The following is an 18,088-nucleotide window of genomic DNA, read 5'->3' as shown; positions in this document are numbered from 1 at the left end:
CTATCGCTAGCCGTTTTGATTCCACTTTTGGTAAGAGGCCAGAGTCATTTTGCACATGCATCTTGTCAATCTCACCCTCTGTGCTCCCCCCACCTCCTGGCCTGCAACAGACTCTGGATGTCTCACTAAAGCCTGGCTGAAAATAGCTTACCTCCTGTCTCTTTCCAGAGCTTTGTCTTACACTTTTCCAGCTGGGGAGGATTTATAAGTACTGCAATAAAACTTGCTATTTCAAAAACTCCTGAAGGCTGTCCTTTGTGTTTTTCAACTTGCATACAAAAATCTTCAGATGTTAATCAAAGCAACCTCCATTTATTTCATGCAAAGCAATGGGCACAATCCAGTGAGATATTCTCCTATGTAAGCCTGTTGAATTGATTTCAATGGACCCTGTAGAGGAGAATTTCCCATCTGGATTGTGCTCAAAGGGTTTAAAACTATTACAGACTATAAAATTTCAGGTAAGAAGGAAAAGCACCAAATTGATCTTTAACAGATTCCTGCATGATGACTGGACAACATGACAGAAGTAAAATGGAGAAGCTGAAAACCAGTATGTCCCCTAACCCCCCCCCCCCCGAGCAAGGCAATCTTATCATCACATTATGACTGAGCTGGAGAAATGCCTCTTCTGCCCTGGTGAAACAGCTACCATATCCAACGTGTGCTCAGTCTGGAAGGAGATGGAAAAACTACACAACCAGAAAATAAAGAAATGGTGCAAAAATGACAAATGTGCCCCTGGTGTTCCAGAAGACTCCCCCAGTACCTACCTATCAGGGACTGTGTTGGTGCCCACATGCCAGCCACACATGGAAGGAGCCAATGAACTCATGATGTTAGGGATACACCGTCAGTAGACATCTCTGCACCACCACACAGACAACATGCAAGATGGCAATGCAGTGCCCTCCATCATCCCCAATGGAACAGCCAGCAACAATCCCTCTACTGCCAGTCCTACAGGCACAAGCTTGAATCCCCTTATGTTCATCAAAACCACTGTTTTGAGCACAATACACAAAGGAAACAAAAGAGGCACCCAGCATCCACATAGCTTCCTGGACTGGGGGCCAGCAGAGAGCACACACAACCCTCCTAATACAAGGATTCAAGGCCCACTCTGTGTGAGAAAAAAACCCTTTTCGCAAGTAGCCATGGGCAAGGGCTTATTATTTTTAGATTTTTTAGTTGCTTGTTATACAAAAGTCTCCAATGACTTACAACACATTAAAATATAAATATAAATACATAATACCATAAAAACAGAATAAACAATCCCCATAACAGCCACGGGAAGCTTGGCAGCACACTAATAAGAAAATAACATAATCTCAATCTATCCAATGCCTGGGAAAAATATGTCTTTACCTGGCACAAAAAAGAGTCAACTTTCTGGGGAGTCACAACTAAAAAGGCCCTCTTCCTTGTCACCACCCTCCTAGCCTCCCTTAGAGTGGGATCCTGGAGAAGGACCTCACAAGAAGATCTAAGAATGCACGTAGAAGCATATCAAGAGAGGTATCCCAGAAAATATTGGAGTCCGGAGCTATAAAGAGCTTTATAGGTAAAAAACAGCACTTTGAATTGGGCTCAGAAGGGCAAAGGCAGCCGGTGTAGTTGTGTGCCCAAGATACCAAAGGCAATCACAGAAACACTGACAGCAGCAGGGTCTAGAGCCAGAGTGGCTAACCTGTGGGCCTCCAAATGTTGGATAAACATACCCATCTTCCCTGACTACTGCCAATGATGGGAGTTGGAGTCGAACAATATCTGGATAGCCACAGGTTAGCCACCCCAAGACTAGTGGCTTACTGCATAGGCCAGGAGAGTAGGAAGTGGTACTTTTAAATGTTACAAGGGGGAAAGGTAGGATGTGCCTTCACTCACCTTTCACATACCTGGCAAAAAAAAGAAAAAGTCATGAGAGAAGCACAAGAGAGGGAACTCTCAATACTTGAACCCAGACTGCAAACATTACAAAGCACTCCCTTAACCACTTAGCCACAGCTGGAGACAGCAATCATACACATTATAGGCAATTTGTCTTACCTCATCTCCCCGTTCCTTTCCTTGCACGAAGAATGCACTTATACTTTATCTGCTGGTGGCCTCAGATTCAAATCTAGGGTATAATCCCACACTAGGAAAGGGTTGAGATTCTCCAATTAAACCTAAGATGATCAGGGGGTGGGCTGCATGGAACAGTAGCCTGCCTCTTGCATGGAGCAACTAGCCCTTTCGGTGGACCCCCCTAATCCATGTGACCAATCCATACCCCTTTCATTATTTTGCCTGATAGTTCAGCCCTGCCAGGTAGCATATCACTATAGCAGACCACATTGCCCCACTCCCTTCTTATAAAAGCTCACAGTCAATCCCATAATTGGCTACTTTAAAATGTTAGATTTAGTGAATAGTTTTATTATGTTCAATAGGACTTATTCCCACACAGGTATGTTTATACGATTGCAGCATTATATGGTGAAATGATGGCTGAGTTGAGATCTGATTTCACAGGCTCAAGTTTGCTTGCTGTCTACTGGGTCCAAATAGGATTTACTGGTTCATACAGTGAAGAGAAATTAGAATCATAGAATAGTAGAGTTGGAAGGGGCCAATAAGGCCATCAAGTCCACCCCCCTGCTCAATCCAGGAATCCAAATCAGAGCATTCCTGACAGATGGCTGTCCAGCAGCCTTTTGAATGCCTTCAGTGTCAGAGTGCCCACTACCTCTCTAGGTAATTGGTTCCATTGTCGTATGGCTCTAACAGTTAGGAAGTTTTTCCACACGTTCAATTGAAATTTGGCTTCCTGCAACTTGAGCCCATTATTATTATTATTATTATTATATTTATATTTATTTATACCCCGCCTTTTGGCCAAAGGCCCTCAAGGCGGCTTACAAAGAAAAATAAACACAAGTATAAAAATACAACAATAAAAGCAATACAATTTACAAAAATTAAACTAAATAACAAATAACATTATTAAGAAAAAAAATGTCCTTTTTGTTCTATGCAAGCCTTACAAGTAGGGTTGCCATATTGCCCAGATAGCCGGGTTTTACCCGGATTCTATGCATGCCACCCGGCGCCCGACTAGCCCCTTACGTGGCCCGGATTCTCAGCTTTAATTTTTAAAAAAAATTAAGTTTCTAGGTGGTGCAGTTCTCGAGATAGACATAAAAACGTCAGCCACCCCCCTCGACTGTTAAATCTTTCTTTAAACAGTACTGTACTATAGCACTTTGTAGCTTTAACCCCGCCCGTTCAGCATTGCAACCAATCAGGGATTGTGTTTCAGTTTCATTGACCTCAGGCAGTGTCTAGAAAACAAAATGGTGGTTTCACCCCCCCCTCCGTTTATCTGAAAATCTCATAAATTGGGTAAGTATATACAATTCAGTTTTTTTTCCTCTTGTGTGTAGGAGTCAGAGCTTGGGCAGTGTTTTGAAAACCTTCCCAATACTTGCTTTTTGTATTACAAAAGTTAATCCCATTGAATTCAATAGGACTTACTTTGAGTAGACATGTTATGAATGTGCTGAAAATCAATGGGACTTTGGAGTGAATGTAAAAAAGAATTATGTTTGTGTTCTAACTCTTTCTGTTTCCAGTCCAATTTTAAAGCAAGTACGCAGGGCTTACTTAGGTATTACAGTTTTTATTCTGTAGGAAAGTAATACTGATTTTTTTAAAACTAATACTGATTTTTCTGCAATGACCAACTGGTTTGACAATAAACTATTATATGGGCTGTATGTATTTATACATCTGCTGTGTGTGCGTGTGCGTGTATGGAGTCTTTCCAACACCCCTGTGAGGTAGGGTTGGAAACCAATGCAGCTCCCAACAAGAAATAAAGCCATTTAAAATCCAATGACCATAAAACAAGTATAAACAGTTGCAAAACAGCGTAAAGTGGCATGATTCGGAATTTTGGGTTGTGTGAATGAAGTTGCTTATCACTTGAGGTTGCAGTTCTGTCCCTGTTTGAGTAAGCCCCACTGAATATGCTGGGACTTGCTTCTGAATAAATAAACTTAGGATTGCACTATAAATATCTTTACAGTTTGTGTAAATAATAAATATATTTGATAGTCATGCTTATATACATATTTCTTCATTTATCATATTTTTGGTTTTTGGTTAGGAATCCTGACTGGTTGTGAGATGCTTAGTTTTTTGCCTTACTCATAGGAATCTTGTTGTGGTTGGTATGGTATTACATTTAGGAAAGTGTTACTGCCTTCTGTGTTTTTTTTTTCCTATTTGCATTTCACTTATCTTTAACCTCACTCCGTTACAGCCATAGAAGCAACAGCAGCATATGCAAGATAATTAACTCCCATTAGTGATAAGAACAAGAATTTATAATTATTATTTCAATTAAAACAAGAGGCTTCTCAATACTTTGAAGAGGACCAGATATTTATTTTCTTTCTGAGCCCAGGACTGGGTCTTTCATGATGCCCGGGGAGCAGGAGAGTAGTCGATAAGACAGACATCCTGGCATTGGTAATCTAATTAGCAAGGTATGTGTGGGGTTGTTGCACACTTCCAGGCCCAGTTTCATTTTGAGTATGGAGGTGGAACCTGTGTAGATGTGGTTGAGAAATTTTGAGTTAAGCAAAGCTCTGCTTTTATAAAACCTAAGAAACATACAGATACTTTGAATGTCTGAGTGCCTGCACCAGTGGAATACTGGAGGAACTTGTAAAACTTGCTGCAACAGTATTTAGAACTGAGCATGTGGTGTGAAAGACTCCTTTTCCTAACATTTTGGCTTGTTTTTCTCCACTCACCACATCTCTGAAATATATTGTATATGTTACGGTTAACCGTGCTGCTGCCCTGACTTACTTTATGTTTGTTGCTATTTTGTGTTTTTATTATGTTTTTATATTGATTGTGTATTTTTATTGTTTTTATTATATTTGTAAGCTGTGCTGAGCTCTGTTTTTAACAGCAAAAGGGCAGGATATAAATTCTCTTAATCAATCAATAAATACTCCATAGTGTTGGAAACTAGAGTCTAGGCATTTAAGGCTGAAAATGTTGCTTAAAAAAAAAAGATTTCTCACATCTTTCCCCAGTTTTTGGAGGTAATTCCCAGGCACAAAAACAAAACAACTGGACAATCCAAATATTAACATGCAAATATTTGCATAATATGCAAATAATATGCAAATAATATGCATAATATGCAAATTAACCTGCCCGGATTTGTGGAACTGGAATATGGCAACCCTACTTACAAGGGTCTGTCCTATCCTTTTGACCCTCCAGCAAGAGTTTGTTGCCACATTCCAAAGTGGGTGAAGTTGATTTGGCATTTGGACTTCTTGTTCATGGAGCACCCACTTGCCCAGGATGTACTCCACGTTGTTGTGCAGTGTTGTCATCACGCCCCTGGTATGGCTGGATATGAAACACGACCTTGATAGCATATCTTTTTGCTCCGGGCTTGATCCTTGGTGGCTGTGGCGGCTGCTGATGCGGCTTCCCCTCCTGCTCCGCTTCCCCCTGCCCCGGCAGCTTGGGCAGGCCTGGCGTGGGCCCTGAGGGCCTCACAGAACTGCTCGAGGCTGATGGAGTGCTCCCCGCGGCCCAGGTAGACCTCCAACCAGTGCATCAGGGTGGCGTGGTGCCGGGAGAGGAGTGGCTCAGTTGGGGGCACTTCGCGCAGGTGGGCCGCCTCCTTCTCCTGCAACCTGGCCTGGCCCAGCAGCACCGGTGCCGGAGGTAGTTGTTTTAACCCCATGTTCTTGGTGTCCCGCTCGTTGACGGTGGGTAGCGATGCGCAGGTGAACATCTTGCGTGGGAGGTGCCTTCGCCTTCCTAGGTGTAAACAGCTTTGGGAAGCTTTTATGGTTTGCTGCATTTATGCCAGTCTTTCCAAGGAGTTCAAGGCTGCGGAGGCGGCTCTTCCCTCTCCTTTTCATCCTCACAACAACCCTGGGAGGTAGGCTAGGTGAATGACTGCCCCAAGGACAAGTGAAGTTCATTAGGCATTGGCAAGATATGGTCCCAGTGATGGGTTCCAGGATGTAGCTGAGCTGGCAGATGGCAACACTCTGCACGTACTCAGAGGCACCCTCTTCATTATGTTACATATGGCATGAATGAAAACAATTCCTGTCTACGGAGGTCAATCCTGGCTCTGTCTGATTATTCCGTGTCCTGCACTCTGGGACGATCGAGAAGAGATCTCGGCCCTCCTCTGAGTGGCAACCTTTTATGTACTTGAAGAGTGCTATCATATCTCCCCTCAGTCTTCTCTAGGCTAAACATGCCCAGTTCTTTCAGTCTCTCCTCATAGGGCTTTGTTTGCAGTCCCCTGATCATCCTTGTTGCCCCCCTCTGAACTTGTTCCAGTTTGTCCGCATCTTAATGCAGAGATTAATACATTTAAGTTTAATACAAACGTAAATGTTTGTATGCCTTAAATAGTTTGTGGATACTTACACTGAGTCATGCTCAGTGCATTCCAGAGCAAAGTTCAGCTTGCAGTGAGTGGGCCAACAGTGATTCATCAGAACCTTGTGAGCCTTCCTGTTAGCTTCCAGTGAACTGTGGACAGTCAGTACAGGTGGCTTATTTCTTCACGTACACATGGGTTTTTTTTACTTGATGGCTAAGGAATCAAGTGACTGCATGTGTGAATGAGCTATTTGGAATTACACATCATAGAGATGGCATCCATATCATATCCTTCCCCTCCTATACTCTAGAGTCACCATTTATATTGGAAGCTTCTCTGACCAGAGATCCATGTTTTTTATCTTAATCTGTAAATTACCATGTAGCTCAATGCACTACAAAAATGAGATTTAATAAAAACCCTGCATGAAATAAAATATATGGGTCAGATTTCTGGTTGAGTCAACATATATTAAGCCATTCAGCAGCAAGTCATCATGTGTATTGCATAATTAGTGAACAGGAAATCAAGTAATATTCATTCATGTTTGAGCAGGAATTTGACAGATTTATTACAAACATGGGAGAGGGGAAAGAGAAGCCTTATGGCCTGTACAATCAGTGGCTCCATCCACAAACTCACTTGACGTGGTACAACTGTGGGTTCACATAAACTGCTCCTGATCCTTGTATGTAAAAAAAACCTAGAATGCGAGGAAGAAAGGCCCTCGGTTAGCCTCTTCTGCTACATGCTACGTGTATGTTACAGTTTTGTTTTTTGGGGAGAGGCCGGGGGAGCGTTCTATAAACTCTCCACCTACAGTTTGAAGTGGCACATCTCATACACAGGTTTACCACGTCAGAGATCGTGACAGCACCATCCTAGTGTATGATGACATTAGCAATAGAGCCCAATCGGGCGCTCAGAACCCAAAACCTGATGATTAGGAACAGGCCGCCCTCGTGTCGGAAAACAAAGATGCCTATAACGACAGAAACAATTTTGACCGGAAATACATCAGGGTAGTGTGAAGGCTACAAACGTCACTTCCTCCTTGAGTTCTCGCGTGTGTCCACGGGCCTTGAGCAGCATCCGGGTCTTGCGGCGCGGCATCTAGCGAGAGTTGCGAGTGAAGTGAGGACGTGGCAGCTGGAGGAAAAGCGAAGCGGGCGGGGACGGGCCCTTCCGGTGAGTGAGAGTTGAGCGACGGGCCCAGGAACCGGAAGTCGGCGCTAGCGGTGGGTCGGCATAAGTGGCGGCATCGGCAGGGGCAGCCGGTTGAGGTGAGTGTACAACCAGGTCGAGCTAGCCAGGCCGGGTCTCGGATGTGAGAGTTCCCTCCGTGACGAAACCAGGCTCATTGGGCCGGAGGCTGAAGCACTACTCCGCTCTAGGACCCGTCCGGCCTGGTTCAGGCCTGTTCTCTGGCCTCCCCAGGCCCTGTTCTGATCGGTCTGAATGTAGCTCCATTTCAGCTTGTCCATTCTTGGAGGAGCCTCAGGTTGGCCTGGCGAAGTCCCCGCTGGCGAGCGGGAGAACGCGATCTCATTTCCTCGCCGTCCTCTTCTCTCCCCCCCCCCCCGTCTGGATTGAGTATATTCCGGACAGGTAGGAAATAAATGGAACTGCCCTCTCTCCCCAGCCCTCTTTACCGTACACATCTGCGTCAGTGATGTTTAGTTTGACGTGTGCTCCGTTCACAAATGCAGTGTGATTGCTGTGGATGAGAGGGTCTTGGTCCTGGAGGCTGGTTGGTATTGTTCTGAATGGTTTGTGGGAGATTATTCAAACAACTCCCTGAATATACAACCAATAGGATGCGGTCTGGAGGACTTGTTAGTCTTTTGTATGTAGGGGTTTTGTTTTTGGAAAGTATTCCAGTTTCCTATCTACGGTCTCTAAAGTGATGCAGTCCAGGAAAAGCTTTACCAGTTGATTCTACTCAACATGTGAACTGGGCTTGACAGGCAAAATGGAGGTGAAGCAATATATGTAGGATGAGGTGGTGGGTAGATGATTCTGGATACATTTGAACAAAAATGTTCCCAAGGCCCTTTTTACAGTATTAGTAACAATGCTTAGCATTTAGAAACTTCTTGTGAAACACTTGAATTACTCCACATATTTATTAAATATGGCTTTGGACAAACAACTATCTCTCAATGGTTAGATGATGATGGCTACAGATGGAGATGGAGCTGAGAGACAGCTGCTTACTTAAACCCACATAGAAAGTTTAAGGGAACAATTAAATTTGGACCAATTTCTTCCTGGTCAACATACTCTCCTGGATTTTCATAAATTATAAAAGCACATGGGCACCAAAACAGATGCATACCAAAAAGTTATTCATTCCCTGTTTCTGTGTGCGTTATGCTCAGCTTCTGGCATCCCACAGAAAGTGCCTTTCATTGTTTGTCTGTCTTCATGTAAAACAACCCAGATCTGTTTGTGTTATTTCCACCTGTATGTCTGCTACCTTGCTTTTGTATTTTAGTTGATCAGGAGGTGACTTGCAGACTTATCTATCTTCTCACCCAGATCCAGTATGCTTTCGAATATGTGTCTGTGTTAATTCCCATGGTGAGGTGCCTGGTGCTAAAGACCAGTGAAATAACTTATGAGGATCCATAAAAATCCATGCTTTGAATCCATGTTTTTGCACCATGGCAGTGCTGGAAAGTGCCAGATCTGTGATTTTAGTGCTGTGGTGAACAAAAGCATTTATTCAGAAGCTTAGGTGTCAAAAGTCCGTAGCTCAAAGGTCTTCAAGGACTTAAAGTGCATACTTTACAAGACTGTGCTGCGTACCAGCTGAACCACTTAAATCGTACCACTGGTATGATTGGACACTGTCACAGAAGTGTCATCCTGCTGCCCTGGGCTCCTTCTGGGAGGAAGGATGGGATATTAACTAATTAATCCTGCTAGATATTTATAGATAGCAAAAAGAAAAAGGTTGAAGAAAGGGCAGTGAGCAGGAAGCATGCTGAACAAAGAATGAACATAGCAAATGCAAATTTATAGGGCCATTGCAAATAGCAGAATGCTAACTGACTTACAGTTCTGCACTTTTTGGTGCATTTGCTAATCAGGATGCAAAAAATAGAACATGCCTTATGGAAGTAAGCACTGTGTGCTATCAGTGTAGCAGACTTTTTAGATTTTGTAGATTTTTAAAAAAGGAATTCAGTTTTATGTTTGTGCATATTGTAAAGCATTAGGTCAGTGTCAACGTTATACAAAGTCATGGTCGACGTTATACAAAGTCATGGTCGACATTATACAAAGTCATGGTCGACGTTATACAAAGTCATGGTCTACACTAAAACTATAGTTTAAAACCAAATCCACGGTTTCAGTTTCTAAACTTACACTAGGCCAGTGGTTTTCAAACCTGATAATAAAATAATAATTTTAATTTTCTTAACCATTTTAATCTTTTAATCCGTATTTTTAATTTTTGTCGTATTGTGTTTTTGTAGTGTTTTTTGTTGTTTGTTTGTATATGTTTTTATGATTTTTATTATGATATATTGTATTTTATCTTGTTTGTTCACCGCCCTGAGAGCTATTCTGCTAAGGGCGGTATATAAATTGAAATAATAAATAAATAATAAATTTCCCCTCATGGATCACTTGAAAATTGTTAATAGTCTTGCCAGACCACTTAATGATTTTCCCTGCTTTTGGGAGCAATTGCATGTTCCATGCTAGGCACTGTAATTGTACATTTATTGCCGCTTTTGTTTATGTTGTATTTTATTGTATTACAGTTTGCATTTCATAGAATTCAAATTGCAATGTAATAAAATACAATATAAGAAACAGAAGCAATAAAACACAATTAAAATTAGCACAAATAATTAATGTGGACATGCTGTGGGCTACCTGAATGAAGCTTGTGGGTCACAGTTTGGGAACCTCTGCACTTGGCAAATCATAGTTTAGAGCTGCTTGTAGAGACAGTAGAAAACAAAATTAGACAATCACCTTCATGCATTCACTTCATAGTGCAGCAGCCTGTGGAGGCAGAGTGATTGCCATAACATTAGTACAATCCATGGCTTGCAAATTCATTTTTTGTTTGAGATCACAAACCAAATCAACATATTCAAGGCTGTTGCATATAGAACTGTATTATGCTGTTAAGAATTACTGCCTTATTTTAAACTGGATTTTCAGAGTGTTCAGAAAGATAATGCATTTTATTTCTTCTGACTTTTGTATGTGTGCTGGTTCAGAAGATCACACCTGCAAAACCTTCCTTGTACTGATAAAATCTGATCTTCTACTGGAAAAGCTTGATTATCCTCCCATGAATGAACATTTCTGCTACTAGTATGTAGTGTTCTGAAAAGTATTGAGTACCGAGTACGGATTATTACAGGGGATTGACATGCAGCCAACACTGCAAGCATTTAATAAAGGTGAACAGAACTTTCTAACATTTGAATTTTGTCTGTAGTTCTGAACATAAAGTTTATAGAAATAAATAGGTTACACTTGTAGACATTTTACTTTTTAGTAATTTAGCATTTGTGCATTGCAAAATCCCTTGCATCTAAAAGAACTGAAGTATCTTATTTCCTTGAAGTTTATTGTTTCTATACTTGATCAAATAGTTCCTAGAAACATTAACCCCAAAACAGGACATGATAATAAAGGAAGTTCATTTTTTAACATAGTCAAAATTCCAAAGAGATTCTTCATTACATACTAGGAAAATATGACTAAATTTCTCCTGTTGGGACGAATGGGACTTATTTCTGAGTACACATGGATAGGAACATGTAGCAGTACCTGTGCATTTGAGGTCCATCTATTCAGGGGCATGTGATTGTTTCAGTGACCATAGCCTCTGCTGATACTATCGCAGCCTCAGAGCTTTCTTTTAGCCACCTTAGAATTTATTGAAACTAGTAATGTGTCTCAGCATGTGCTAAAGGCAGAAAAGGCTACAGAAGTTGTGTAGAACTCTGATTATTGACATAGCATAGATGCTGCCATAGTGTATGAAGTGAATATGAGAGAGATATTGTCTTGGCTTAATACAGTTATATAACTTGTCCTCTCTACTCTCCCCCGCCCAAGTGAGTGTTAGAGCAGCCCTGTGAGACATTAGGCTGAGAGTGTGACTTATCCATAGCTATATGGCGAGTTCCACAACAGTGCTGAGTACTGAATCTGGATTTCTTGTTGCAGACTCAACACTGTCACTACACCATGTTGGCTCTGTAAACTTGAGTGGTGAACTGTATCCTTTTTTGGTAAAATACTACATTGTTCACTTCAGATTTTGGTTCAGTACCATAGCAGATCACCCTGACCGGAGTAACATGGTGGTAGCTACTCCTTGCTTGGGTTTAAAATTATTCCAACTGTCATGTCTAGAAAATAGCAAAATTGAGTGCAGGTGCCTAGTATTGGGGAGGGTCCACCAATAGGGCCAGGATTCTGTTGGTGTACCACTTATCCTGCTGCCTGACATTTCCTGACAGAGCAAGTAGAGGTTGCCTTGGACCTGGTGTTGGGAGCCCTCTAGAACAGCCTTTCCCAACCTTTGGGTCCCCAGGTGTTGCTGGGCTATAGTTCCCATAATTCCTGACTATTGGCCATGGTGGCTGGGGCTGATGGGAGTTGTAGTCCAGCAACATCTGGGGACCCAAAAGTTGGGAAAGGCTGCTCTAGAAGATTGATGCTGGGGGCTGACATTTGTGTTAAGGTCTCCTAGAACTTCATGACCACCACTTGGATCTTTTTCTGTTGGACGCAATGATAATACTTTGGGGGCTGTAGGATTGCTTTCAGATATTTTTGTCCTGAATGGATCACTACCTAATTAGATTTAAGCTGCATGGGGCTTGTAAATTCTGCAGGGAGCGGGAAACTGATTATGATGGTCCACTCTCTGGGGCTTAAAGGTTTCTTGACTGCCTTGCAGAGTTGACAGAGTCATCTTGCTTGGAGTCCTTGTCAACAAAGAAATTATGAATAGTGTGCTTGATATGATTGCTCTCAGAAACTTTCTCCTTCTGAATATTGCTATTCATCTTTTTGGTGTACTGAGAAGCCCAGGGCAGTAAAGCAGCAAGGATGACAATTAGAGCAGAAGTGGAGGACAACTTGGGATGAGTTTGACCAATTACATATTAGATCCATATTTGAGATCTACTCTAGGGCTTTGTTGGCATCATCATTGCCTCTTTAAAAAAGTGAGAAGAGTTTTAAATGGCCTTTAAAATCTGGCCCTTTAGTTGATGAAGACAGTCCATTTGACTTGCTTAGAAAGCTACCCTTATACCAAATCAGACTATGTGTGCTGCAGCTCTCCAGGATTTCAGACAAGAGTCTTTCGATCTGGAGATTTTGCATGCAAAGCAGTTGCTGTATACTGAGCTGGTGCCATTCCCCTGGAAGATTTACAAGGTACTTTACGGATAAAATAACTTGCATAATTAATTACAAAAAGTGCTCTGGAAATCACTTGGTCTTCTCTGTTCACAATTGCTTTGAGTTTCCTCTTGTACAGGTTGAGGAGATGGGCAGAATGCTTGGATCTGTTCAAATAAACGGTTCTTCATTAGGAACGGTATCCAGCAAAGTAGTTCCATTAGCACAAGGACTTCTGGCTGTGCTGTGAAACTTCCTCTCCCTGCACACACCTAGCTCCTTTCTAAATCTGCTCTGATGGGTTGGGGGTACCTCCAGAACAGATTTGGGGTTTGTGGGGAGAGGAAGTTCCACTGTGCAGCCAGAAGTCATGAACTGTACAACTTTGTTGGGTTCTGCCCTAGGTCCTTGCCCTTCATGATTAATTACAATTGTCAGGATGGCATTGGCTGAGTGAGTCTAGAAGGCTAATGCCTCTTCACAAGAGATGGTGGTTGGCTACCTCTTAAGCCCTAGAACCCATATTACTCCTCAGCTACCACCCTATTTCTGATCTTCCATTCTTGGGCAAAGTGCTTGAGTGTGAGGTGGCAATCCAGTTACAGATTTTCCTATATGAAACTCCCCCGCCCCCATTGCTTTTATGCTGTTCATTTTATATTGTGGTGTTAACATTTTCATTCTAATTTGTTTTATTGTAATCTTAACAGCTTGTACATTTACTCTGGGAACCTGCTGAAGGATAGAATATAAATCCTTTAAACTGGGGTTGGCAAAGCTGTGGCCCTCCAGGTGTTGTTGAACTACAATTCCCTTCATCCCTGACCACTAGCCATTGGAGTTGGAGTCCAACATCTGGAGGGCCACAGATTATCCATCCCTGCCTCAAATTAATATGGGGAAGTGTTACCTATTAGTGCTGAATACAGGGTTGGGTGTCAGAAGCAACTATGCAGTACTTGAATGCCGCCTTTGGTCGTGGCTTTTCACCTTTAACAAGTCATGTTAAATGTATGTTTTTAAATCTTTTGTGTGTGAGACTTTTTTATTTCTGAAATAAGTGCTTCCGAACAACAGTTGTGAAAGTACACTATAATGCTGGGGGTGAGCAATCTTTTTTCCCCCCACATTGAGGGCCATGTTTCCTCAGTGGTAATCTGTTGGGGCTGTGTGCTGGTGATGGATGGGGCCAGAGGCAGAAGTATTCTGGGCTAACTAATCTGGAATAGAGCATGGTTGATAAAAATCAAGTTTTTTAAAAAATAGGACTTTCTTTATTTAAATCATTTTAAATTTAAATCAGATTTTAAAATTTTCTTAAAACATTTTACTGTTTTAAGAAAATTTTGAAATCTGATTTAATGAATACTAATTATACAACTAATTATATTCTGTGAATATGATAACAGCAGTTTATGGAGATGGGAGATAACCTGATCAGTGCTATTCTGCGGGTGATGTAGGTATATATGCATGCTGTCTTTCTCAGCCTTGCCTCTCTAAGTGCAAAGATAGAGAAGGTCAATGAATAGAGAATTTGGGGAGATGGAGTAGATCTGATTAAAGAGGAGACCAGTAAAGTGGTAATCCAGTTCTTAACAGCAGTAGCCTCTTCTGCAGGTGTAGAGAGATTTTTTTTCTTCCTTTGGACTAATTCATTCTAAATTGAGAAATAAGTTGGGAACTGAAAAAGCAGGAAAGCTTGTATTTCTTCCCCAGACGATGAACAAGGAAGATATGGGTGAAGGAGACTGAGTTAACTGTGCCACCCAATATTTTAAGTTTCTCATGTTGACTTAGTTGAGATTGCCTAAATTTTATATTTTAAAGAACTTTACATTTATCTAAAAACTGAAACAGTTAACTATTTAAAAATCCATGTGCGTTGTTGTTGTTGTTGAAGAAGCAAACTAACTGGAAGAATAAAAATCTTATTAGTACAGTTTAAAACCCTGTTTGGTGGTGGTGATTCTGGCACACCATGACAAAAATATCGTGATTAATTGAACAGTTGGAGCTGGTACATCTCCTTAATGACTTCACAAGTTCATTCTGCTGTAGTACTTATCATCCCATTTTTAATGAAAATTAATCTGAAAACAATTCAGAATAATTGCTTAGTGTGCACCTACCTTCTGCTGAAACCTATATATCTACCTATTAAGGTTTTGTTCAACAATAATGTAGTTCTATTAAAAATATCTTCCTTGCTTGTGATTCAAACTGTGATTTAAATCATTAACATTTAATCCTTCAGAAAAGCAATTTAAATCAATTTGATTTAAATCAAATTAACCCTGGAATAAAGACTGCCCTGCTTCGATTTACATTATGTCTACTTCAGATTAGAATTGCCAATGCACACAAATAGCAGAAGGCTACCAGTTTGTTCTCAAGCTTCTTATCCCCCAAGCTGTATGACCAGGAGAAAAATTAAAAAGAAACCAGTTTGTTTTTATCAAATAAAATACTGCATCTTCTGATTGTTCTGAAACTACATGCAAGGAGGAAGGACACACTTTTGAAAGCTAGGAAAAACAAAGAAACCAATGGGAAGGAAGGGCCCTGCTGGGATGGAAGAATGGGGCAGCTTCAGGAGATAGCAGGAGGCACATAAAATGACATGGGAGGCTGCAGGTTACCCACTTGTTGTGCGATGTGTGTAGATAATTAATTCAGATAGTGACACACTTTGGCCAGCAGTGCAAGGTTTATTCAGCCAGATTTTTAATTTAAGCTCTTTTGCACAAAACGCTCTTTGTGGTGTTCCTGATGTTTCTTTTTCCTTCTTTGTAGGTGAAGACTAGTTTGGGGATGTGAACACAATGAGTGTAAACCAGCAAACTCATACAGGGCCACCTTATGGGCAGCCGCAGCCTGGATATGCAGGATACCTGCAGCCTGGTTATGGAGGGCAACAAATCCCAAATGTTCCTGCCTCTCAGTATGGTGCTTATAATGGTCCAGTGACAGGATATCAGCAGACCGGCCCTCCACAAGGTATCCTTAATTGATATTAAGAGGTTAAGGGCCTTTGTTTTTCATTTTAAAAATTTTGTACCCTGCTTTTTGGCATTCTCTACATGCCCCTGAGGTGGCACCAACAAAAACGCAGAAGTACATATAAAATATCCATTATAAGGATTTATGAATGTAGAGGAATATCTTTAGCAGTTGACTCCTTTAAAATGTGTGCATACCATTCTATTCCATAAATTGATTGGAAATGGTTCTGGTCGCAGTGCAGTTTCATGTCTGTGCATAGGGTTTTTGTGGTCGGCATGTTTTGTGATGCTGCTACTATCAGATATTTTTGATGCTCTCCAAATGTTAAAGCAACTGGAAACCCTTTGCTGGACTCCAATTGCCAACCGAGTGGTGTGAAGAAACTGGCATTTATGGCAACAGGACTTGCTGCAAGGCCACTTGAAGGAGTAGAGATTGTGGTGTTGGCCTCAGGAAAGCTAATTGCTGACCAGGACTTTCAGTCATGGAATAGGAATGATTGTTAAGTCTTTGTGTGTGAGAATCGTAGTAGAAAGCATACAGGATTGTCTCTGTTCTAGGCTTTTTTAAAGAAACTGCCACAAAGCTAGCAACTGTGCCACATTTGATATTTCTTTATGCTTAGCAGAAATCTAGTGTTAATGTTGCATTTTTGCTTTGGTGGCATGGGGGTGTGAAGGTTGCAGGCATTTCTGGCAGAGCTGGTTTCTTCAGGATAGCTTAGTAGGTCGAGTTGCCCAGTTCGTTCATCGAGAAGTTCACTCAAGCAGGAAACACTAATTCTGCTGTTTGAGGTGAATCTTTATTCACATTTTCTTAACTTTTCAACTAATCCCTGAAATCTCATGGCAGCCAACAGTAAACCATATTGAAAATAAACGATGGCTGCTAAACATGAGAAAACTTCAGCATTTATAGGACTTGCACAATGCATTTACTGAGTTTTCCAAGTCTGTTCTTACTGATACATATATTGTCTTTCTAGGTTACTTTCCTCCATTGGGGTTTCCTCCTAAGGGCTCTCCTGTTTCTCTTGATTCTGATGCTTCTTTTACCCCTAACTTCATAGGTAAATACTTTCCTTTCTATGCAGTGTCTCTTCTGATACATTTCCTTCTGAAACATACTTTGTTTCATCTGAAACTGAAGATGATGACGAGAACATGTACTGTGATGCTTTATTACAAAGAATGTGTAGATCTGTGGGGCATAATGGGTGAAATTGAACTAAGTCATACTCAGGGTATGACTAAAGGGACATTACCCTTTAAATATTATGAATTTTTGACAATGCTTGTGGTACTTTGGTCAAAGCTTACAGGCAGCATGAACTAACTACTTCCCAGTGCACATACGTTGCTGCAGAGTACATGTGTGCGTCTTTCTTATATAGAAATGCTGACAGTGTAGCAAACTGTCACGATTTTAAAGCATTCCTTTTGATGATCTTAGCAGTAGCCTGAGGAAAGATAGAGACAAAAACAGTCCTAAGAGCATCATAAATATATTAGATACACTGTTTGGTATAAGAGAAAAGTTGAAGCACTTACAAGTGTACTCATGCAACAAAATACATGAAAAATGTAACTTGCCTTAACTTGCATGATGTGCAAGCAATAAGCGCAGGCTAGTTTCTCCTATCCTATCGTGCTCACTTGCAACTTAGTGTCCACCCTTTCCCGTGGCAATTCTGTCCCAGTCCACCCAGATCTGAAGTCATGATCAGTGTTGCGTCAATCTTTAATAATATTTTAAATTTCTAAACTCTTCACCAGAGTAACCAGCCTCTTGTGTTGCTTATGTTCTTATCTTATGCTGCAAAGTGCAACCTTTTGCATGTTTGACCAAAAGTAAAACTAGTAAACTAACAATTCAAGCGTGTTAGAACATCTGATTTGCAAACTTATTCTTCTTGTAAGTTCCAAATTTTTATTTTTTATTTTTTCAAAGTGAGCCAACCTGCTGCAAAGGCCAATTCTGTGCATTTTCCTCTTGAGTGCAGGACTTGCTTCTTCCTTTCTCTTGCTGACTTTATGATCCTGAGGAGATGCATCACACTAAATCTAATCCTCATCAGTGTTGTGTCCTTTTCTTTCCTTGCCAACCCATATACTGCTAATGCAGGCCATTTTCTCTAATCAAGATGAAAGCAGAGGATCACTGCATAGCTAAAATGGCCACTGCCTCATAGCACCTTGATCATTCATATTGCCCCAGCTTGCAGAAGAATAAGGTTGGTGCTGAAAGCCCAAGGGAAAGTAT

At 41.2% G+C, this 18,088-nt stretch overlaps 1 protein-coding gene across 7 annotated transcripts in view; it reads left to right on the top strand.

The window, feature by feature from the left end:
* The first annotated feature begins 7,499 nt into the window (after positions 1–7,499).
* Positions 7,500–18,088, top strand: part of SEC24C (SEC24 homolog C, COPII coat complex component) — a 64,270-nt gene continuing 53,681 nt past the window's right edge. The window contains exons 1-4 of one of the 7 annotated variants that reach the window (XM_061634586.1): positions 7,500–7,710; positions 10,672–10,857; positions 15,617–15,820; positions 16,812–16,895. In XM_061634586.1, the coding sequence (XP_061490570.1) occupies positions 15,646–15,820; positions 16,812–16,895 (259 nt within the window). In that variant the 5' untranslated portion in view covers positions 7,500–7,710; positions 10,672–10,857; positions 15,617–15,645. The other 6 variants (XM_061634587.1, XM_061634585.1, XM_061634589.1 and 3 more) reach the window with 6 other exon arrangements.

Source organism: Rhineura floridana, chromosome 7 (assembly GCF_030035675.1).
Source record: "Rhineura floridana isolate rRhiFlo1 chromosome 7, rRhiFlo1.hap2, whole genome shotgun sequence".
NCBI classification, from domain to species: Eukaryota; Metazoa; Chordata; class Lepidosauria; order Squamata; family Rhineuridae; genus Rhineura; species Rhineura floridana.
The sequence above is the reverse complement of the archived record's forward strand: the minus strand, read 5'-3'. Positions and strand labels throughout refer to the sequence as shown.